The 22,401-nt window shown below is 60.8% G+C and overlaps 6 protein-coding genes across 6 annotated transcripts; all 6 read right to left on the bottom strand.

Moving 5' to 3' along the window:
* Window positions 1–586: 586 nt before the first annotated feature.
* On the bottom strand, window positions 587–1,513 carry LINJ_29_2800 (conserved hypothetical protein; the record flags this gene model as incomplete). Its single annotated transcript, XM_001466759.1, has 1 exon — window positions 587–1,513. The coding sequence occupies one exon, from the start codon at window positions 1,511–1,513 to the stop codon at window positions 587–589; it is 927 nt and encodes a 308-aa protein (XP_001466796.1).
* A 914-nt stretch (window positions 1,514–2,427) lies between these two features.
* Window positions 2,428–5,673, bottom strand: LINJ_29_2790 (conserved hypothetical protein; the record flags this gene model as incomplete). The annotated part of the gene is made up of 1 exon (XM_001466758.1): window positions 2,428–5,673. The coding sequence occupies one exon, from the start codon at window positions 5,671–5,673 to the stop codon at window positions 2,428–2,430; it is 3,246 nt and encodes a 1,081-aa protein (XP_001466795.1).
* Window positions 5,674–8,583: 2,910 nt separating this feature from the next.
* On the bottom strand, window positions 8,584–10,152 carry LINJ_29_2780 (putative protein kinase; the record flags this gene model as incomplete). The annotated part of the gene is made up of 1 exon (XM_001466757.1): window positions 8,584–10,152. The coding sequence occupies one exon, from the start codon at window positions 10,150–10,152 to the stop codon at window positions 8,584–8,586; it is 1,569 nt and encodes a 522-aa protein (XP_001466794.1).
* Window positions 10,153–11,351: 1,199 nt separating this feature from the next.
* LINJ_29_2770 (putative helicase) lies at window positions 11,352–14,213 on the bottom strand (the record flags this gene model as incomplete). The annotated part of the gene is made up of 1 exon (XM_001466756.1): window positions 11,352–14,213. The coding sequence occupies one exon, from the start codon at window positions 14,211–14,213 to the stop codon at window positions 11,352–11,354; it is 2,862 nt and encodes a 953-aa protein (XP_001466793.1).
* A 1,205-nt stretch (window positions 14,214–15,418) lies between these two features.
* On the bottom strand, window positions 15,419–18,541 carry LINJ_29_2760 (conserved hypothetical protein; the record flags this gene model as incomplete). The annotated part of the gene is made up of 1 exon (XM_001466755.2): window positions 15,419–18,541. One exon carries the CDS (start codon window positions 18,539–18,541, stop codon window positions 15,419–15,421), a length of 3,123 nt encoding a protein of 1,040 aa, XP_001466792.2.
* A 1,094-nt stretch (window positions 18,542–19,635) lies between these two features.
* LINJ_29_2750 (conserved hypothetical protein) lies at window positions 19,636–20,961 on the bottom strand (the record flags this gene model as incomplete). Its single annotated transcript, XM_001466754.1, has 1 exon — window positions 19,636–20,961. The coding sequence occupies one exon, from the start codon at window positions 20,959–20,961 to the stop codon at window positions 19,636–19,638; it is 1,326 nt and encodes a 441-aa protein (XP_001466791.1).
* Window positions 20,962–22,401: the final 1,440 nt, after the last annotated feature.

Raw genomic sequence — 22,401 nt, 5'->3', positions numbered from 1 at the left:
GGCGGACAGCGGGCCCGAAACCAAATAAAGCAATGCTCAGCTCAAGCAGCGCCTCTTCGTAGACGTAAAAGCGCTCATACCCAAGAAGGTTCACACGTGCGCACAGGCGTGCACAAGCACGTGCACACGAACGCATGTGCGTGCGTGTGCCTTGAAGCACAGCCAGCAACAATCACACAGGCGCTGCGATGAAGCAAAGGCAACGCCGCAACAAAAAAGAAGGCAGACGTGCAGGCGGCGCGCCCACTCTCACATCGGACAAAGAAAAAAGGCGTCCATCCTCCACCATGCTCGCGCTGTTCACTCCCCCCCCCTCCCTTCCGTCTCCTCCGCGCTGCCCTGGCGCGGCCGGGGCATCATCCATTCGTAGCAGCGATGCCAGCAGCGCCCGACAGACGCAAATCAAGAACAGGCAAAGCTGAGACCCGACGACAGGCAAGAGCCCAACAGGTCAAACGAGAGCAGCACACGCCCCCGGTCATCACGCACGGCTTCCTGGCAAAGCCTGCAGTTGGCATTTCGGGCAGGGCGCAGCAGTGGCCACCGCGAATGGGGCCGGTCCGGCAGCAAAGCGGAACGGAACGCGCTAGGATGCGCTTAGGCCAGCAGCAGCCGCCACAATGATTGGCTGCGACTCCCCCTGCTGCGACATAGCCGGGAAGTCGTCCGTCACGCTGTTGCTGGGATGCGGTCGCGGCGACAGCGAGGCATCAACGGCAGCGGCATCAGAGAAGCAGGCAGCAGACGCAGTCGCGTATTGTGACGGTACTGTCGCACCTGCTGGACAGAACGAGTCGCCAGGTGGCAACTTGGTGTTAGGCATCAGTGGCCTCACGGAGAACTCGAGGGGAGTCATGCTCGGCACGGGCACGGGCGCCGGCGCAACTGGGAGTGCCGGTGCTGTGCTGTTCGCTGATGATGCTTCCATGAAAGGTGAAGAGAGCATCGGTGTTTCGGCGGCGCTTGAATGCGGATGAGGAGGTGCAGCCATTGTGGCAGTGTACGGGGGAGTCGCTCCCTGCGGCGCCGGCTTCGCGGACTGCTGCCCGTTGAAGGAGGCTCCCATCGCCGGGGCAGGGGTGACCGCAGTTGCTGCCATGCACGGCGGGTAGCTATATGATAATGGCATGTACATCAAAGGCTGCGCGCCGGCACCATACTGCGATACGTAGGGATGGGGCGTGAGAGTCGCGTTCGGGTTTGCGCCAGGTGGGGGTGGCACCATGCCGGGCATCCACATTTGCGGTGAGCCGGCGCCGGTTTGCGGCGGCATGGGAAATCCCATCGGCGCGGCACCGGGAGGGAGAGCGCACATGGCAGGATACTGCCCGTAGTACGGCATTATATGTGACGGCATTGGAAGCTGTTGCACAAGTGGGCCGTCCTCAGCGCCTGCATAGCCGGGAACGGCGTCGCCGAGGGCGAACGAGCCAGGCTTCGCGCCCTTGGCTGCACCATCCATCTTCGAGGACGCCACAGGTGCCTTGTCGGCCTTCCGATCGGTGGAGTCCATTGAGGGAGGGAGGCCCTGCTGGAATACGGGAGAACGCGACACACAAAACGAGAGCAGAAAGCACAGCAGCGGTGAGCTCAAGCGCGAGAACAGGCTGTATGGTCGCCACGCCGCTGTTTGTGCGAGTGAGAGAGGAAGGCGAAGAACGAGAGAGGAAGAGCGCTTGAAAGCGAGGGCGAGCCGTGATGCTAATTGGCAAAGCGATACGCAGGACAACACACCCGAGAGCAAACACGCGGTGGAGAGGATGGTGTGTGAAAATCCGGAGAGAGCCGCGAACGAAAAGACGACCACGTGTCGCAGGGATGCCGCGGCGTCGGCAGGAGACAGGTTAGAGATCGAGAAAGGGGAGAAGTGCCGGGGGTGATGGTAAGAGTAGCAGAGATTCAGCATAGAACGCCGCCACCACCCACCCCACCCACCGTTGTCTGAACCCGCTTCGACACCGCCTGTGTCAGCCTTCGCTGCTGCCAGGGGATCGGTGGCTGGTGATGGTGGTGGTGCAACAAGCGTCAAGACCCTCTCGCCTCTCTCCATCTCTGTAATACCTTCGCTGAGAGGGTGAACGACTAGGAGGCCGGGGGAGCGTCGCAGTGCCCCTTTAGGACTGATTCCTCACTTGCGTGTCCTTGTTGGACCTCACGGGACCTCCATCAAATGCACAGCAGCGGAGTCGTGATGGTGAGAAGCGTACATCGTGAAGTGTGTGCATCACACCTATAAGCCATCTGATCAAGGTTCATTGCACTCGTCTCACTCCTCGCGTGAGTATCGGTGACAATCTCCGCTTCCTCGCTCCTGTACAGTCGTTGCACACTTGTGTGCACACCGGCATCTGTGATTCCATTTCGGGCGTGAGCGCCGCTGTCGACGTCGTCCTTTTCGACTCGGGAGAAAGGGCTGCTTCGTCTTACTCACATGTACCGCAGTGCAGAGGTGAGCTTCTCCAGTGCACTCTCCAGCTTTACCACCTGCACAGAAGATGGTGACATGCGCTCCAACGGTGCAGCAGTTGAAAGTGGCTTAGCCACCGCACGACACATCGGCCCCGTGATGTAATCAGATGATGAGAAGTCAGCTCCCCGCTCACCACGGAACGCCGCTTCCAATTCTCGGACGCGCGCCTCGCGATAGCGCAAGACTTGACGGCGCCGATTTATTTTATCGGCGATAGAAGCCAGCTGCTCAGAGAGGCGAGACGCAATCGTCTCTCTCTCCTCCAACGCCGCCGTCATAGTCTCCACATCCGCTACTCTCCGCTGCACCTCCGCCTCGCGCGCCATGATGGCAGTGATGGCACGCAGAAGCTCCTCCTCACCGATGGACGAGGTGGGCGACGGCTTCTCAAGTCGCTGGCTCTTTAAAGCGGTCTCCGCCCTCATCAGAGCGACCTCCCTCTCTCTGAGCAGCTTCTCCCGGCCCGCCACGGCGGCCGTCGCCTCCCGCAGCCGATTTATCGATTGCTCCACCGCCTTCTCCTGCTTCCTCACTGCAGCCTCGCGGGTACCCAGGGCCTCCGCGCGGGACGTTTCCGCCGTGTTGCTCGCTGGCTGCGTCGCCGTCCTGTACTGCACAGGCGGCGGGAACGCACGCGTCTCCTGCAGCGCCGCGCAGTAGTGCGCGTGCACCGTGCGCAGATTCCGCATGGGCGACTCAATAGAAGGAAACATCTGGTGCACGAGGTCGAACAGCGGCACTACAAACATCTCCATGAAGAAGATTTGGCCTCTCTCCAGGCTCGCGCTCCGGCTGCTCCCCGGGCTCAGCGGCAGCCCTCGCGCCGCCTCTTCGTCGCCTTGCGCGCGCATCTCTTCCACAACACCCAGCCACTTCAGCGCCACCGCCAGACCACGGGCCTGCGCCCCAATATCGGCAGCATGCAAGAGCAGCGAGAGCACCTGCTGCCGATCCGCGGTAACAGTCACGTCGTATGTCTTGCCGTCCTGTAGAGGGCGCGACCACTGCTCCATCAGAGACGCGTGGCGCCCCATGAAGGTGCAGCCAATGAGCGCCGCGACGAGGCCGTGGAACTCAAGGGCCTCCGTGTCGTCCATGCTGCCGCGCGTGAAGTCCAGCTCCGGCGTGGCCAGGAGGTGAAAAGCGGTCGCCGTGTGCATTTGCTCGAGCACTTGCAGCCCGTTGTAGTGCATATATGTCGCGTCGAATGTGTGTTTGAGGAATATCTCTGAGCGGCCGGGGTGTCGGATGTCGTGCACGGCGGCAGCAAACACGACGGCGCGCTTCTCCACGGTCGTCATGTGCGCCAGTAGGCCGGGGCAGCTGCATATCAGCGCGTAAACGCCCTGGAGCACGTCTGCCGCGTGCACTCTGTTGTGATACTGGTTGGCGCGGTAGTTCGCCTGTACCGTTGCCAGCAGGCACGCCCACCGGTGCAGCGAGGCGCGGTCGGGGAAGAGGTGCAAGTCCAGCGCGATCTGGTGGCCGACACGCAGGAGCACGTCCGCCTCGCCGCCTCGCTGTGCCTCGGCAACGGTGTCGAACTCCCACAGCTCAAGCCCAGGCACAGGCTCGATGGCGCGCACATCTACGTCGGCAACACTCGGGTACTGCAGTTCCTCTATGATAGTGGGCTGTGCCCATCGCGACTTGGTCGTTCCGCGGCCATTCATCCCCGCACCGGTGGACGGCGCCGATGTGGCTGCCACCTCGACCGCCCCCTGCTGCACCACCACCTCCAGCGCCGCACGCAGCTCTCCTAGCCACGCCTGCCACGAGCGCTGGCCTTCCTCGTACGCCACTTTCGTTTCCACAAGTTTACCGCGAAGGTCGTCGAGCTGCGCCCGTGCCGTCGTGCCTGCATGGCGACAGGCACGCCGCAGCTTCATCACAAGATGCTCCTTCTCTGCCAGGTCCGCGCGTAGGCGAACGCTCGCCTCCTGTTGCCGCGGCATCTCCTGCTGAGCTGCCGTCCCTTGAGCTTCCAGCTGTGTGCGAAGCTCTGATGTCAACGTGTTGGCGGCCTCCGCCTTGAGCGCCGCCTCTTCTCGCAATCGGGTAGCCTCTTTTATTGCACGGTCAAGTTCACCTTGAAGGCGCTGCGCAGCCGCGCTAGATAAAGCGAGCTGTTCGCTAAGAGTATCGATCTCCCGCTGCTTCTCTGCCGCAATGGCAGTTGCGGCGTCGTCAGACGCTTTCATGGTGTCCCTCTGTTCACGCTCGTATCGCTCCTGTGCTTGTGCCAGTGCAGCCGTGGCAGTGGCGAGGTGCTCTCTGAGGCGCTGCAGCTCCTCGTCATGGTGCGCGTCCGAAGCGATTCGAGTCTGCTCGGCTGTGCGCAGAGCCTCTGCATTACGGTCGTAGTCTCTCTGAAGGTGTGCGTTGGCCTCGACCGTCGACTGCAGCTGGGCAGTCAGTTGCCTGATTTGCTCCTCACTGTGGGCATTCGTAGACTTCATTGCTGCCCGCAATTCGCTCATCTCCTCTAAGCTTTGCGCGAGCATGTGCTCTGCCCTCCGCGCCTCGGATTTCAGCCTTGCCTCCAACGACTCCCACTCCGCCTTCGCCTGCATGTGCTCCTGCATCTGCGCTCTCATGGCCTCGCTAGACTGAGCAGCACCTGCTGCTCTCTGCTCAGCCTCATTGAGCCGTCGCCCCATACTCTCCTTCTCATCCTTTGCTTCCTGCAACTCCGCCTGCAGCTTCTCTGCCGACTGCGCAGCAGCGCCTGCCGAGACACCATTCATGAGCTTGTCCCTCAGCTCTGCAATGCAGGTGTCTTTGGCAGCGAGGAGATCGATGAGGGAGTCGTTCTCCTCGCGAAGATGACGAGCGTTTGCTTTTGCGCGGTAGAACTCCTCCTCCAGTGCGCTCAGCTTCGACTCTAGCACCGCCATCGAGGGGGACAGAGGGGCCGTCGCGGCGCCCACGTCCGCTTGCGTCGAGGTCTGCTGTTGCTTCTCGAGCTGGGAAAGACGCCAGTCTTGAGCTTTCCGAAAGCAATCAAGGCAGACGGCCTTGGGTGGCGCCGTCGGAAAAAGTGCGCACTGCGCGGAGAGGCACGAGGAGCAGAAGAGTCGTCCGCAGCACGGGCAGTTCTCTTTGGACGTAAAAAAGGTGAACCGCTTGTTGCACGCCGCACAGCCCTCGGCAGACTCCACCCACTGAGCGCGGGGCACCGGGTACCCGGGCATGAGAGACATGACGCACACCGCCACGGCTCGTCGCCACAAAAGACACCACACACTCACACACAAGAAGCGGGGTGTGCACAAAAAACAAGCGTGTGCTTGAGTGCGCACAACAGAATAACAGCGCGTCTCGATGTGCTAGTAAGCGCGCTGCTGCATACGCGGGTACACCGTTATGCAGCGAATGGCGGAAGGGGAGAGGGGCTAGGCGACGCCGCTGTTTTCGCAGCTTCCTGTGTAAGGCTCTGCCCCCTTGTCCCTGCTACTTTCCGAAGACGGCGTGAGGTACGTGCGCATGGGGAGGGGCGGCGCAGAGGTGTTACTCGTCACGCGATCACACACACACACACAAGAAAAAAAGGTACGGATAAATGCGATAAGACACAGAACCGATTCAGTGGAAGTTCACGGCAAACGCGGAGGATGGCGACCACAGCGAAGACCTTAAGCGCTGCAGGGAAGATGAATAGCGGTGAAGAGCTGCGCACGGGATAGGGGCGAGATTGTGCGTCGTCGTTGCGTGTCTACGCTTCGCTTAGAGTTCCTGTGGGGACGCAAATCGCACGCCTATCCCCTTCCTCCTCCTCAGTCCTTTGCTAAAAGAACTTTTGTGGTGCTCTCTGCCCTCGCAGACGCTGAGGAAAAGGCTGATGAGTTTTTGTGATTTAAGTGCATAACGGATGTGACAAACAACAGCATGAGTGTAGGCCAACAAATTGGTGGTGTGATGGCCCGCTTACGCGAGCGTCGGCCATCGATCTTCGCTTAGCGAACCTTGAACAAGACAAAGAGAGCACGGGAATGAAGAGAGGACTCGGTCACCCGCACGGCTCAGCATGCAAGGGAGGGGCTCGCGCCCGGGGCTTTTCGTCGGCGGTCATGGTGTATGCTTCGTCGGTGCTCCCTGAGGCCGCAGTCGCCTTTCGTGAGAGGATTCGCTGTGGCAAAGCACGGATCGCCCTGCAGTAGCCCTCTCACGGATTTCGCTCCTCCGACAGCCGTTTTGTGGCCTTTCTCCGGCCCTCGCACAGCGGGGTAAGGGTGCCGCTCGCAAGTGGCAACGCCACGTCCTTCACATGCGAGCGGGCGAGAGACGAACCCGGCGCGGAGTTGCACTCCTCAAAGTTACGCGAGTTGCGTGTCAGCAGGATTCAGTGAGCCGGGGCGGTGTAGAGGACCACAACGTCGATGCACCGCTCGTAAAACCAAACGGCGCGTGTACGCGCCCAGCGTGTTCAGCGCCGGGCCCACACCTACTGCTGCTCAAACCCATTCAGCTGCTTTCTGCGCATGCAGGATGCGGAGGGGTGGTGATGGTCCGTCACCAAGGCGACCTTTGCCCCAACTGGGGGAGGGGGAGGGTGTTCTATCGTGAAGCTGATGATCCGTGTTGGCAAGGCTGGAGGCGAGCGGCCACTGCCGGTTTATGCGCTATCCGTACAGGCAGGTGATGTGCGAAGCAGCGGAGAGTCATGTGCAGGCCGCGATCCTCGCTGTATTACTGCTGTCGCGCGCATGCGCTGCGAGAGACTGATAAGCCCGGCCCCACCGCGCGGAGCTTGCAACGTGGCGCCTACGGTACGCTGGCTGAGGGCGCACAATCGCACGCGGTCAAGACAGCGGGCATGCTGTCCGGCGCCTTCTCCAAGATTCCCGCGATCCGATGCGACCGCAGAGCTTGTGGAAGGTACGGCGCACCCACGACCTGCTGGCCTACTGGTGGAGAGCACGAGCCCGTTCGCGCCCCCGAGCACGGCGTACTGCATCGCAGCGAAGCGTCGCATGGTGCGGGAGGCAGCGACGAGAGAGTGTGTCGAATTCCAGGTGGGAGGTCTTGCCTGCATGTAGATCACAGCCCCCTCCAAACTGCGGCGCGAGAGGTACACTACCCCCACCGGTAGCGTGCCGTTCTGCTGGCGGTTCCGTGCGGCCTCGCCTTGTTGGCGATGGTGTCGTCCCTCAGGAAACGCTCCTCGAGCAGGCCGTCTCCAGACGAGTCCTCAGGAGTGGCCCCCCACCACCACCACGTCTTCAGGGTACGCCACTTCGATGTGCCTCACCTCCATATTATTAGGGGAGTGGGGGAGGGGGGGGCGGCTATGCGCGTTCAAGAGAAGGGAGGATAGAGAGAGGAACACGCAGAGAAGGGAGGATAGCAAAGAGCGCGAGGCGCGCACGAGACATCAGTACACGCCAAAACACCCCAGCGAGAGAGCGCAGAGGGGAGGAGATCGAGGAGACTCCAGGGGGCTATTGTCAAGCAACCGAGACCCGTAAAATTGCTCATCATCTCAACACTTCGTAACTACGAAGACCGACAAGCCGTTCACCCACCTCGCAGCCTACCTTACAACGCTTGACTTCGCGACGTTTCTGCTCCGTGACATGCGCATGGCAGAAAGCGAGACCGACAAGAAGAAAAAGCAGGGAGGCGTAGAAAAGGATACACGGCTGCCTCTACATTAACACGCACACACACAGACCTCTCACTCGCTCCATCCTCGCGCACACGCCCACGTCATCGCCAGCTGCGGCCGCCTCAGCTGGCACAGCAAGAAAGAAATTTCACAACGTCCCGCCAGAGAGAACAACAACAAAGTGCCACAAGCCAGAACAGGGCGGTAAGCGGGAGGAAGAAAAGAAGAGGATGGGCGCCGAATGGCAGTCGCGTACGGAAGACACGGTGCAGGTGTGTCTCTTAGAACGAAGATGTGTCAAAACCGTGGCCGGGGCGGGGCGGGCCCTGACAAGATTGAAAGAGAAGCAGGACAAAGAGAAGGGCGCGGGACAGTAATGAGACACCGCTATGCATCCGCCGTTGGTGGCACTGCGACATCTGTAGGCCCCCTCCCGCTCAGTAAGGTAGAACGATGGGGCCTGAAGTGGCGCGACGAGGAGACTCCGCTGTCGGCACGCCGGCCTTCATCGCGCGTACTTGAGGTGCTTGTATTCGGAAAGGAGGCAAGCAGCCCCGTCTAAAGCCTCCAAGGCAATCTGTCCCCCGTTCGCCGTGTGTCGATCAATGACAGCAGCGATGTCAGCAAGAAACGAAACAGTGGCTTTTGCTGCTGTCGCCTCCGAGAACGATTCCCCCTGCACCTCGATCACGAGGGGTATGTCGTCGCTGTTTAGCGACTTCTTCTCCCCAAACATGGATGTGCGGCGTCGCTGCACGTCGAGCTGCAGCTCCCGCATTGTAAAGCTGAGCAGTGAAGTACCTAAGACAGCATCCTCCTTCTGCGCGCCGGCGTGCTCTATGGCCTTTGTTCGAGGGAGCGAGCTAGAAGCGGTGGTAGTGCCCGCAGTACCCTTAGCGCCCGTCGATTTCTTGGCTGACTTCTCCGGCTTCGGCTTTGCAACTGCAGAGGATACTTTGAGTGTGGCGCCAGGCGCAGATTGTGGCGATGGAGTGAAGGCAGCGCCGTCCTTGGCTTTGGCAGCGGTCGGGATACGGTGCAAAGTGCGCTGCAGCTCCACAAAAACGTCCAGCGCACTGCCAGTGTGAATCCATTCGTCTGTCGCGCGTGCCTTGCCACTCTTCGGGGGGACGGTCACGGACCCCTCAGGGGGTGGCCACTTTTTTGTGTATTGCAGCTCTGGGCCGCTGAACTGTTGAAGGAGACGGCCTCTGGACGGCTTCTGCGACGGGTGCGATGGGTGGCTCACAGGGACTTCCAGATGCACATCAATGAGCTCCTGCGCTGTTGGGCGCCGACTCGGGTCCCTGTCCAGCATCTGCCGCACAAGCCCCTCCAGCGAGCCATCCACGCCGTTGCCGAATGGCTCGATGTCAGACTCGAGGATGAGCTGGATGAGTGTGAATAGGTTGCCTGCTTCAAAAGGACGGCGCAGGGTGCACATCTCGTAAAAGACGACGCCGAGACTCCACACGTCGCTCCTCTCATCGTGGGGGTCGCTGTTGCACACCTCCGGGGCGAAGTAGAGAGGGGTACCGATCATGCTCTCCGCCTTGGCGTTTGGGTTCGACAGGATCGTGCAGACGCCAAAGTCACCAAGCTTCAAATGATTCTTGGACGTTACAAAAATGTTGCTCGTCTTGAGGTCGCGGTGAAGGATTCGGTTAGAGTGGATGTGGGAGAGTCCGCATAGCAGCTCCGCCATCCACTCCAGCAACACATCGGTTGGAAAGGGGCGACCCTCGTAGCGCTGTCGTTCAATGAGATCCTCGAGGGTGCCGAACTCGCAGTACTCCATAATGATGTCGACGGAGTTGTCGGCCGGGTCCATGAAGCTCTCCCGAAACTTGACGATGTTCGGGTGGTCTACGTTGTCCATCACGATAATCTCCTGCTTGGCCCGCAGCTGCTCCTCGTCGCTCATGTTCGCGAGTGACATTTTTTTCAGGACATAGGTGCGATTGTTCGTCTTGTTCACCACACGGTACACGTCGCTTGTTGCCCCGGAGCCGAGATGCTCGAAGACCTCATAGTCTCGCATGCGCTGCTCCGCCGCTGCAGCCTCCCCTGACATTGGGAGGAACTATCAGAGAGGATGTTTATGAAGCTGTTCGTTGGTGGGAGGCAATATGGAGCGTACGCGAAACGGCATAGATGCAGCGAGAGAATCCCACACAAAGCAGGAGGGACGATCGCGGGGGGGGGGAAGGGAGGAAGGCGAGAGGAAAGCGCCTCGGCTACACCGGCCAAAGGAAAAAAAAAGATAGCAAAACCTCGAATAGGACGAAGAGGGGGAACACAGAACACCGGAAACGAGCGTTTTTCACAACGGCCACGGGCCAATGGGCAGGAGGCGCGCTCACACGCACACGTTGGTGCAACTTACAAGCACAGAGAGAGCACGAGTGGAAAGTGAGACGAGGAAGACAAGAAGAGCAGAGGGAAAAAGAAAAACGCATCAGACACTGGAAATGCCGGAGCAAGTGAGTCGCTACCGAAGCATCACCCGAATGATGGAGCAGCAGCCTTTGCATCCAACGTGATGCGAGTTGTTGGCCGTCGGCTGTGTGCGACGAAGGGATGTGCGGTGAGGAAATGAGGGGGAGACGGAGTGGCGCGATGAGGCACCCTCGCAAGTGGCGCAGCGCTTTGCAACTGCGCGCTGCCTCTCCCTCTCTCGTGGCTCTGCGCGGCCAACTTCTGTGCGGCGCTGAGCAAGAAGAAACCGCGCGACGACGGTAGAATGGGTGGACTGTGCGGCAGTAAGCCGCCCAAATGAGGAGCAAAAATGAGGGTGTGAAGACGGTGCGCGAAAGGAAGGCGAGAAGGGCGACGATGAGGAGGCGATCCAGTGAGCGAGGGAGAGCAGAGAAAGCGTTCGCGCGAGATATCGAGAGAGAGAGAGCAACTGTGGGCAGCCTGCGACTTGAAGTAGATGTCGAAAAACGCCACCAAAGGATAACGGCTCATGGTATTAGAGGCGCTTCGCGTCGCTCTGCGGGAAGGAGGGTGGGGCGGCAAGCAAGTTGACGCCATCTTTCATTGGGTGGAAAGGAAACTGTGTGTGGGCAAGTGCATGCACGAGGTCGGAGGCGGCAGAGAGACGACGGCAGGGCGGTGGAAGCGGCGCGCAGCCCGTTTGCAGCACACGCATTGCATTCGGACAAAACAACAACAGAAAAAAAAAGCCACGCATGCGCCCTCTCAGAAGCACTAAGTCGAGAAGAAGGCGGCAGGTTAACACGCCTCACCCCTCCCCCTCCTGGTGTGTACTCACATCAGCCCGTTGGATTTGAGGAGGTCCGCGTAGAGTGGCCGAAATTCCTCAGGTATGTGGCGGCCGAACTCAGCAAAGAGACTGTGATGGTACTCAACGTCTGTGGCGCCAAAGACGGACCGCAACGGCACGAGAAGCCTTGCGAGTCCATCCGCGGCTGCCGTCGGCGATGTTCGCAGAAGCGGGCGGAGGGTCGCCAGCTGGGCCAACACCATCTTGAAGCGATGATACGCCTCTACTGGCACGCGTGCCTTGAGAAACTCGCAGAACTCCTTTGACGTAGGCCCGAGCTTTGGAGGCCCGTCCGGCTGCCCCATCTGCCCGGTATCGCGCATGCCCGCCGTCTCTCGCTCCGATGACACCACTGTCGCCTCCGGTGTCTCCGCAGAGGTTCGCTGCGGGATCGCAGGGGTCCCACCAGCGCGGCCCGTCGTTGAACACCCGGCAAACGACGCAGGTGCAAACGGCGACGTCGCGGACGCGACGGCATTGTTGCACGCGCTGGCCTTGGCCTCGCGCACTTCCTCGAAGCGACGTCGGCGTGTCTCTTGCACATGCTCTTCGCGCTGACGCGCCTGCGCATCTGCGTACAGCCTCGCGAGCGTCGCAGTGGACGGCAGCTCGGCTGCGGCGTTTGCACCGTTCTCGATCAACACATATGGAATGGCAGCCGTCTCAGTCGCGCGATGGCGCCGGCCGCCAAAAAACTGCGCAACGGCAGCGTAGGCGCCGCGGAAGTCGGAAAAGACACGCGTGCGCCGCTGCACCCACTCCGACACGCTACCCAGCAGTCCCTCGAAGCGCTCATCAGCGAGCAGGACAACGCCGTAGTCGTCCTTGTGCCGAATCACGCGGCCGACGCACTGGTTGACGGCCCGCATCGCCTCATTCCGGTACCAGTCGTCGCCCGTGAATAGTTTTCCATGCACCAGGGGCCGCTGCGGCGCCACGGATGTGATGTAGTCGCGCTTAAGGCGAACGAAGAGGTCGGTGTGGTTGGCGTACGGGATGCCCGCGACGAGCACGCAGCGGCCGTGGTTGTCGGCAAAGTCGATGCCCTCGCTGATCTTGCCACGGCACACCGCCAGCAGAATCGCGCCGCGGAGGGGTGACGTGTCCACTTCTTTTTGGAAGCTCTGTACGATGGTTGGCAAGTCGTTGGAGTTGCTCGGCTCCACGAAGATCGGCTTTAGCTCCGACAGCATGCCCCACACTGTTTTGGTGTCCCCTGCACGCCCGCTCCCCGCCTGCCACAGCTCGACCACAGAGTTCATAGAGGCATAACTGGGGAAGAAGACAAGAGTGCCGCCAGGTGTGTTGCGAGCGATGTTGGCGAGACTCATGCCGAGACCTACGCGGTAGTCCACGCTGCTGCGGAACGAAAAGCCGCCATTCAGCTTCTCGCCGCTCGGCCCGCGGCAGAGGACCCCGCCGAGCACTTGATCTGGCTGGATCACGTGATTTCCCTTCAGGCGCACCTGAAACTCCATGCCCAGCTCCGCCGCGAACTGGTCAAGCGGAGACAGCGTGCCGCTCGTGAGCAGAACCGAATGCAGCGGCAACACGACCTGCCGCATCAAGCGCGTGTTATCCAGCTCCCAGAAGCCGAGTGTGCGGGCGGCCTTGGCAGCGACGAGATGCTGCTGCAGCACAAACCTGGTGGAGTCGAGATGGGCCATATCAAAGGCGAAGACACGCGTGAGAAACTCCTGCACTCGCGCCATGCTCGTTGCGGGTCGCTCGCTATCCGCCAGAAGCGTCACGCACTTCCCCATCGTCCCTGCTAGCCCCGACGCCGAGGTGACGCCGTCCGACTGCGCCCCAAAGACCTCGCGAGTGATAAAGGCCTTCTCCAAGAAAACGAACATGTACGAACCATCCCGCACCACATCGCACTGCGTCGGCGTGGGCGCCGCCGTCGCCTCTGTCATAGGCTCCGCGTACACGCACATCTCTAGCCTGCTCAGCAGAATCTTCAGCGACGCCAGCTCCTGCTCGTCTTCCGCCGCCACGTCCTCGTCCAGCTCTGCCCCCTTTGTGGTGAGGCGATGCATTGCGATGGCCCGTGAGCAGTCGTGGATGGCGGTGGTCACGTCTAGCGGCGACAACGTCTGACAACCCGAGCTGCTGAGCACGGAGGGCAGGTTGTGCGCCTCGTCCACAATGAGAATACAGTCCGCCAGCTCAAAGGGCAGCTGCTTGTGCAGGGACGGGTCAAGGACGTAGTTGTACGGCATGAGTACAACGTCCGCGTCCTTCGCCGCGTCACGCTCGTGGAAGTATGGGCAGAACCCGCTTCGGCTTCCCTCTCGCATCAAGTCCTCCATGTCGTGCACCGCGCATTCAGGGGACAAAAGGCTGGCGCCAGCGGCCGCAGACAGCAAACCGCGGAAGAAGCGGCAGTTGCGCTCCGACCGAAGCGCACTGCACATGGCGTGCTGCGCCTGCGACGACGGGAGCCGCGTCACCTCTTTGTTCAAGCACATGTGCTCACGAGAGCCCAGGACGGCCATGGTGAAGCACTGTGCATACGACGTGCGCTTCAGCTCACGCACCACCTGCGTCAGCTGAGCGTGCGTTCGGCTGCAGTACACCACCTTGTGGTTGTACTTACCGCGACCTTTCTGATCTTGGTCGCTAGTGTGCCGAAGGACTGCACCTTGCGAGGTTGCCGCAAGCCAGCCAAGCGTGCTACACAGCAAGCAGAGCGTCTTGCCAGTACCGGTGGGGGACTCCAACAACCCGTTGAAGCCGTGCTGGAGGCACTTCACGACGCTGCGCATGAACTCCACCTGTGCTGGATACGGTTCGAAGGGGAAAGACACGGTAATACCGCTCACGTCCACCTCGGCCACCATTGCAGTGCTGCAAGAAACAGAAAAGACGACGAGGAGATGCAGAAAGCCGCGGAAAAAAAAGAAAGGTGGTACGGGTCGCACCACCTAGTTAAGCGTGAGGCTGGAGCAGCCTCCAAGAGTGTGAAGGGATGCGACTTTGACAAGTGAAGCGCGGCTGGATGCGGCGGCGAGGCAGATCCGGTGGGGAGAAACGGCGGAATTGCCGACGAGAGAAATCGGGTGCTCTTGTTGTGTTTGCCCCCTCCTCCCTGTCACGGACCGCTCATGGGCGCACGACGAGCGGTGGCACGATATCTGAGTGCCGACGTGTGCAGCAACGGAAGAAGACGCAAAGGGAGTCCGGGTACACGAGAGGAAAGTGGAAGAAGCGGCATCAAGCGGATGTGGATGCAAGGCAGGTCATGGCCACCATGAGCGCCAGAAAACAATTGGGGGGGAGGGAGGGGGGCAAAGCAGACGAGGCACATGGCGAAAACACACGAGCACGTCCACCGCGTGGAGAAGGCAAAGGATCTGCGGGCAAGAAGACACCACGAAAAGGGAAGCGCATCTACCGCCTTACTTCGCGGTCGCTGTGCGCCACGGATGCTGCCGAGCAACCGACGCCGCCGAAGGCGACATCAGCTCTCTACTCTCTAGCTTGTCGGTGATCTAGTTGAGCGGGGAGATGTGTCTCAGAATTATGTCGCACAGGTCAACCAGGCGAGCCGGCGCCCGTCCATTCCTCGCCGTTGATGCGGCTAGCGAGTTTCTCAAGTCCATCCGCTGGACAGCAACGGGGGATCAACAGCAGCTGCAGAGGCTGAGCATGTGAGGAGAAAACGCAAGAGTGAAACGGGCCGCAGAGGCGTGCAGATAGAGAAAAAAAAAAGGAGGGGCAGGAAGGAGGACAAGGAACGAAGGGCATGCGCGCGGTGTCAGAAGATGCACACGTGCGCCTATCTCGCGCCCACCTCATTCCGCGCCACAGCCCCCGGGGTGCCGCTTCTACCACCCCTCAGCAACCCCGCCATCGTCACCGCTCCATTTCCTGTACCTCAACAGCATCTGCAAGTAGGGAGGTCGCAAAGCGTGCCCACAGCGGCGGTGCGTCCGTCGACGAGGGCAGGGCGACGCGAGAAGAGATCGGCTGCCGAAGAACGCATTTAGAGAGGATTGCGAAGCTGTGAAGCATGCAGGCCTGCGTGAGCGCCTGTGCTTACACGTCAGTGCCTCGATCGCTTGCGAGGACCCACAATCGATTCCACGCCGAACACGTCTGAGTGGCGCTCCCGCTTCGACTCCGCCATTTCCACCTTTACCATCACGGGTGAAGCAACATCGAGCTGAGGTGGGATGGACGCGAACCCGCCAAAGCCCGCCTCCAGCAGCGCGTCCCGCTTCTCTTCATGTGCCTTTAACGCCTCGCACCACCGCTGCTCGAGCGAATCGGCGCTTTCGGCGTCGCTCGTGGGGCCGTTCGACTGTGGCGCAGCGCCGGCCGCGGCGCATCGCTCACGAAGCTTCGTCTGCCAGGCCTCTAGACGGTCGTACACGATAGGGGCAGCATGCCGCGTCGCCTCCAGTGCCGCGGCGGCGCAGTGGAGTAAAAAGGGCTGCGGTTCGAGGCTGTAAAAATACATGCACTTCTCCAGAGCATCCATGCAGGCAGCGCGGCTCTCCACGAGCTCGCTACTCGCCAACACGACCAGCAGCTCCTGCGAGAGACGCTCGTGAAGAGAGTGGCGACTCAGTTCGCGGAAAAGGCGACCAGACTGCATGGAAGAACGTGTTGCGTTGGTGCGGTTGCTCTTGCGCTGCGCCTCGACCTCCTCTTCTGCTGCTCCTCCTGTCTCGTCCACCACGTCCCTGGTCGCGCGCATTGCCGCTTGCGGGTCGATGTCGCGAATGACGGTCAACGTGTAGGCGTCCGTGAGACGCGCAACAAACTCAATCAGCCTCGATGCCATGGCGATGTTGCGCTCAAGTACGACGCGGAATGCAGTGATACCGCCCTCGCAGATCTGCACCTGGCGCTTTGGGTGGCTCGCGGCATAGCTGCGGAAGAAGGTGCCGAGGAAGTCCATCATGTACGCGGCTGTGATGCTTTCCTTCTTCGAAGCCATGGCACCGGTGTAGTGAATAAGCAGAACTGCTACAACATGTGGAACCACCTCTGCAGGAAGGCGGTTGCAGCTCAGCAGTTTGCAGAAGCCGGCGGATGTGACGATGTGCTTGGCCTCGTTGCCCGGCTGCAGGTAAAACTGTAGCGTTGAAAGAAGACGCTTGCTGCCCACTTTGTGCACGTCCTCCTCCGCCAATTCCTGCTCGCGCTGCAGGCGGGCCTCGATCTCGCTCTCTGAGTTGTACAACGCCCTCGCCTCGTTCGGTGGCCGCTTCGCCACGTCGAAAAAGCGCAGCCCGTACTCCATGATGAGATCAAAGATGACGCCGATGGCCGCGATGGGAAGGCTCATGTCGGCCCCTACGGCGCCGCCAGCATTCTCTTGCGAGTCGGCCAGGATGAGCGGCATGAAGGTGTGGACGCTCTCGGGGTTGATGAGGCACTGCAAGCAAAGCGATTTCGTCGCCGCCACGCGCACTTTCTCGTTGTCCAGGTGCCGGCCCATCTGAATGATGTGGTAGCAGAACATCGGAATCGCGTCCCCGCGCTGCGAATGTGAAAGGAACGCGAGGACGATGAGCTGCATGCGCAGCAGAAACTTCTCATCTCGGTCCATTTCCTCCTTCAGCTCCGTGTAGGACTCCTCCGCCAGCTCGCCAGCGCGCAACAGCACCTTCCGCTTCACCAACTCCTGCTGCCGCTCGCGGCTCTTGCGTCCAATTGCTTCGACATCATCGAAGCCCAGGCTGTGCCGCTGCGGCAGTTTCAGGCTGCGAAAGAGCGAGTCGAGCGCGGACGTGATCGTTTTTGTTGCCTCCTCCGGCGTGCGGGCGGTGAGCGACTTGAGAGCGCGCACGGCGACGTCCACGAAGAGCGACGGATCTTCGTCAGGCACAACCTTCAAGATAAAGTTGATGAGGCGCAGCAGCGATGCGCGCGTGGTGTTGTCGGCGTGTGCCAAGTAGGCATTGTCGTCGTAGATGTCAAAAACCGAGAGCAGAATACGCAGCATGTTGTCGGCGTCCTCGACGCTGCGGAACTTGACCGTCTTGGGCTCCGCATCGGGGCGCGCGTAGGCGTACACAGTATCCTGGAGAACGGCGCTGAACTGCCCCAGCGGCGGCAGCAGCTGTGTCTCGTCCTCGCCCTCCGTGTCGCACGACACACGACAGTCCGCCTTCCATAAGAGCAGCCCCGCCGTGTTGATGTCGTCGAGCTTCAAGGGAAAGTGTGTGTTGGCCTGGCGCTTTCGCGCGTGTACAAGCAGCTCCGCACTGATGCGCTCGTACGGCGACAGCGACGGGAGCACGTACCCACACGCGATGCTGTTCATGAAATCTTCACACACATCCTTACAGTCACGGTGCACCCAAGAGTTGGTGATGGCGGCTCGACAGGCAATGACGACCGATGCGTTGGAGTCGTCAAGCCCGGCCGCGAGCAGCTCCGGCATCTTCACTCCCTTGGCATCCGCGTAGGCGGTGATGTAGCGCCACGGAAAGCGGCCTAGCACGTCCCACGCCTCCGCCCGCACGCGCGCCACGACATCGCGAATGCAGCGGATAATGCCGTGGAAGTACCCCTCGAGAAACTCCTTGCGCGGCGCAATGGAGTGGAGGATCTGCTTGCGCACGTCGGCGTTGGTGTCGCAGCACAGCAGTGCAATGAGCTGCTGTGTGACGTCGCAGTCTTTTTTCCCGGACTGGAAGGCAGCCACGCTGGCGACCGCCTTCGCACGAACCTGCGGGCACTTATCATGCACGCGCTGCTTCAGCAGCTCCGCAGCCTCCTGGTAGAAGTCCTGCCGCTCCTCCGACACGTTGCTTTGGTCCACCGTCTTTAGCAGGGCCTCAAAGGTGGATACGACGGCCAGCCGCACAGCCTTGTCCATCGCGTTGTGGAAGGCCGAAACACTCTTCAGCAGCTCAATGGCCAGCTGGTCCGACTCGAAGGACTCGCGGAACGCCTTACAGAGCTCAGTGACGAAGGCGTAGTGCCTTCGCATCGCCTCAGGCGCGATTTGAGTCACCTGCTTCAGGATCAGCAGCACGACATCGCACACATTTCTGCAGAGTTGCGGCGCGCTCTCCTGGCCGAGGCTGATGAGCTTCTTCTTGCACTTCTGCGCGTGGGCGGCGCTCTGGTGCACTTGCTGAAAGATGCGGCCAACCTCCTCGAACGTGTCCATCGAAGAGACGGCAGCGGCCTTCTTGTGGGAGCCCATGACGACCGCTGGTGATGCAGCTCGTGGGGTGGGTTCTATGAAAGCAAAAGCGGCTCCACACAAGAGACAGAAAACAAAAACCGAAGAGGTTCGTCAAACCGCACCTGAGCCTGGCCCTACTCGAAAGGCACCGGAATGGCTGCTAGGTGAGCGCACGTATCCGTGCTCACACGTCAACTCTACTGTCTCGCCCCTTCCCTCTCTCTCTCCCTCTCTCTCTGGGTGTGTACGACTCTAATCTATTGTGTGCGCTCGTATAAGCACGCACCTTGTGTGGGGGCTGGGCTGACGTATGTGTGCTGCGAGTTTTATCTGCATAGGGTGAGCGGTGGTGACAGTCGCGATGCGATGGGGCGCCCCGTTCGTTTATCCTCACGCTCAACGACCCGAGGCCGGTACACTGGAATGCGTGTTGAGGTGCATGATAAGCGGAGATTAGGAAGAGGGAGAGAGCAGCGAAAAGAACATTGAGTCCGGCGTAGGTAAGGCGCACGGCGGCAGTCACGCGTCGCAGCTTCGCGTTTTTTTCTTGTGGGTTGACGTGTCCGGGGGTGGGGTGCAAGCAGCTCGCTGCTCTCCTCCACATCGGTGCACCGATCCAGTAACGCATTCATGTTTCATCGTCGTTTGCTGTCCATTGTACACTACATAACTCTCTGCCGCTCACCTCCGTCTTCCTTCGGGTGTCCCTTGCGGGCTCCAGCAGCCGCACCGTCTCTGCGTTCACCGACCCTACAACGGTCGTGCAGACAAGGCACCGACGCAGCTGGTGCGGTGAGAGCGTGCGAGAGGCTCGTAAACGCCTGGGCAGGGGCACAAGAGGTCCACCGCGGATGACGGCAAACAAGTTGAGAGAGGGAGAAGAAAGCGCCGCTGGTTTGGCAAGAAAAAAAAATGAGAAGCAAAAAGGCGCCTCGTCTTCTACATCAACGCACATCGCGACGCACGGCTAGCATGCGGCGCCTCTGCAGCAGCAGCAGCAGCAGCAGCAGGGACAAGACAGGCCGCTGACCCCTCCACCCCCCCCCACACACACACACTCACACGTCGTGAGAGAAAGAGGAGAACGAAAAGAACGTGCGGGAAGGGGCGACCTACACCTCCACGCTTGCGTGGTACTCAGCCTCCCACCTTGTGTGGAAGTACAGCTGGCGGCGGAAGTAGAAGGCCTCCGTGGTGTCCTCCTGTTCCATGGCCTCCACAATGGCGTGGGTGACGTCCCGCACCGGCTTTAGCTCCGATGCGAGGCGGATGCACTGTATCAGGTTCGTCACGATCGCAGCAGCGTCGTTTGGGATCGGCCTGGATGCGTTGGTGTATTGCTTCGCAATAAGCTTGTTCCACTCGCGGACGTAGTCGAGCAAGACGACAATGCGGGTGCGAGCCTCCGCTGCCGACACGGCGTGCGTGCTGCGTTGCTTGACGGAGGTAAGCTGAGAAACAGCGGAAAGCGCCCCAGTCAACTGCCGCTGCACGCACACGGGCACCTGAGTGGCGCTCCCGCTGGTGTCCACAAGGAGTTGAAAAAGAATATCGGGCACGCCGCGCTCCTCCATGACTGCTGCGCCGGCGTGACCGAGGGTCGTGTTCCACATCACCTCCAGCGTCGCCGCGCACAGCTCGCTGTCCTGCGTGGGAGGTCTCGGGAGGTGTCTGAGATGCTCGACCATGACGTCAACGGCATCGGAGACGGCAAGAAACGCTTCCACGCCGCGCGCGAGGCTGGTCAAGCGTGCTAGGGTCTGAATGAGGTAGGTGGTGGCCTTGGCAGGCGTTGCTTCGCTCGCAAGGCTGTCGGCTATGAAGGAGACGAGTGCCTTCGGCGCCAGCGGCTCCCCAGCCCACGCCGCTTCAATCCCCTCGAAAGCGGAGTCGTGAGCCAAGCTCAGCATCCACCGCAGCCCGGACATGTTGCTGCTCACCTGGAACAGGACGTGTGCCGCGGCAATGCAGCAGGCTTGAGCTGCCTCCGACGACCCCGCAGGGGACAACACGGTGTGCAGCGCGCCGGCAACCACCGGGATGGCGCCCTCCCGAACGATCGCAAAGCAGCCCTGCGCGAGGACCCCGAGAGAGCGCAGCAGCAGCAAGCACTGATGTTTCAAGAGGAGATCGGGGCATTGCTGCAGCGTCGCTACAAGAAGAGGCACCAGCCCTTTCGTCAGCATCTCGATCTTCGTCTCTTGCGACGCTGACCGGGCGTACAGCAGATGCACAGCCCTCGTCTTCTCTTCGGTAGGCACAGAGGGGTCCGTCAAGCTATTCATCATGTCGTCGACGGCGGCGGGCCCGTACCCGTTGAAGACGCGACCCGCCTCGCGCTGGCGAATGCCAGCAAACCCCTTGCAGGCATCATAGGGGTATCGCTCCTCGAGACAGTCACTCACGTAGTGCCGCGTCGTTCGAGCCGCCTCTGACATCTCTCTGACTTCACGATCCCTATGCGGGTTGGTGTGTGCGTATCCAGCTGAGTTTGACAAGAGAGGGTGTGGAGATGTTCAGAGAGCAGTGGTGCGACGACGTCACGCAGATTTCGAAGAAAACTGGAATCGAGTTGGCAAAAAATGGCAGGCGGCGCGGACAGCCCTGCACGGATTCCGCAAGGCTCCTCTTCTCAAAGAATGCAGCCATGGGGGGAGAACGCACAGTGCTGCGTGTGCTTCGGCCGCGCTGCCGCGCAGTGTAAAGGACACGAGAAAGAATCCGGCAAGAAGCTGAGGCGAAGGCCGCTGTTGAGAGGAACAAGGGCAGCGAGACGCGGGATAACGCACAGACAACACGGAAGGCTAAAGCGGCTTCGGTGCGCATGAGCTCAGCGAGACAATTACGGTGCTCGTTTCTCGTTTTCAACATGCCTATTTCGCCACAGAACACTACTTAAGCTCCATTCAACTCCACCCTCAGCCTGTCGCAGGCCCCATCCGCGTGGTGCAAAAGCAGCCGTCGGCACACGCGTGTTACAGCAATGCGCCGACCCAGTCATCTCAGCACGGCCTCGGCCTCAAACGCCACCCACCCGCCCGTCCCACCGCGCCCCCACCCCTCAGGTCGCCTCACAGCAGCTCTCACGACGCCGGTCGCCACTTGCTGCGTCCCTCTCGGCGTCGCGCCGGTCCCCACATCAGCAGGCAGCGTGAGGGTCGGGTGGCATGCGTTCGCGTCACCCCGATGCTCTGCCCTTCATCGGTATAGTGCAAGCGTGTGCTCACCGTCGCCGCTCGCTCTCACGCAGCGCCACCCAGGACCTGACCGCCGATATCAGTTGCTATGAATCGCTCTGACCTCCCTCCGGCTTGGGTGCCCGGGCCATGTCACCACCACAAGTGGTTCCGCATTGGCAGGAAATAGAAGGGGGAGGGTGCTGGGCCCTGAGCATGCGACGCACCGAGAAGTCCTCCCGTGAGCGGGGCTGGCGGGGTACTCACAGGCGGCCGAACAACAAAAAAAATAAGGCCGTCGTGTTTGGCATCTTCCATACGGCAAAGAAAGCCTAAAAAGCCTTTCCTGCACGCTCTGGTGTACCTCATCACCTCTGCGATCTTTCAGAGCGCCATGCGACTCGAATGCGCGACGAAGCCCGCTCGAGAGATGCGTGTACCGTTTCGGCAGAGCTATCGCAACGACGCTGCCTGCGTTCGTGCCCCATTGTCGCTGTGCGTGGAGTGGCAGGCTGTTTGGTCCGTCTGTGTCTGTGCTTTGAAGCACAGGAGGGGGGGGGCAAGGAAGTAGACAAAAGTGGGGCACTGGCAGCCCACCTCATCGTCCCCCCACCCCCTTCGACCGGCGCTCAGGGCGAATACAGTCACTCCAGCGAAAACGAAGAAAAAACAGCGAAAGAGAAGACGATGGCGATTTGCTCG

Source organism: Leishmania infantum, chromosome 29, assembly GCF_000002875.2.
Source record: "Leishmania infantum JPCM5 genome chromosome 29".
Taxonomy (NCBI): Eukaryota; Euglenozoa; class Kinetoplastea; order Trypanosomatida; family Trypanosomatidae; genus Leishmania; species Leishmania infantum.
The sequence above is the reverse complement of the archived record's forward strand: the minus strand, read 5'-3'. Positions and strand labels throughout refer to the sequence as shown.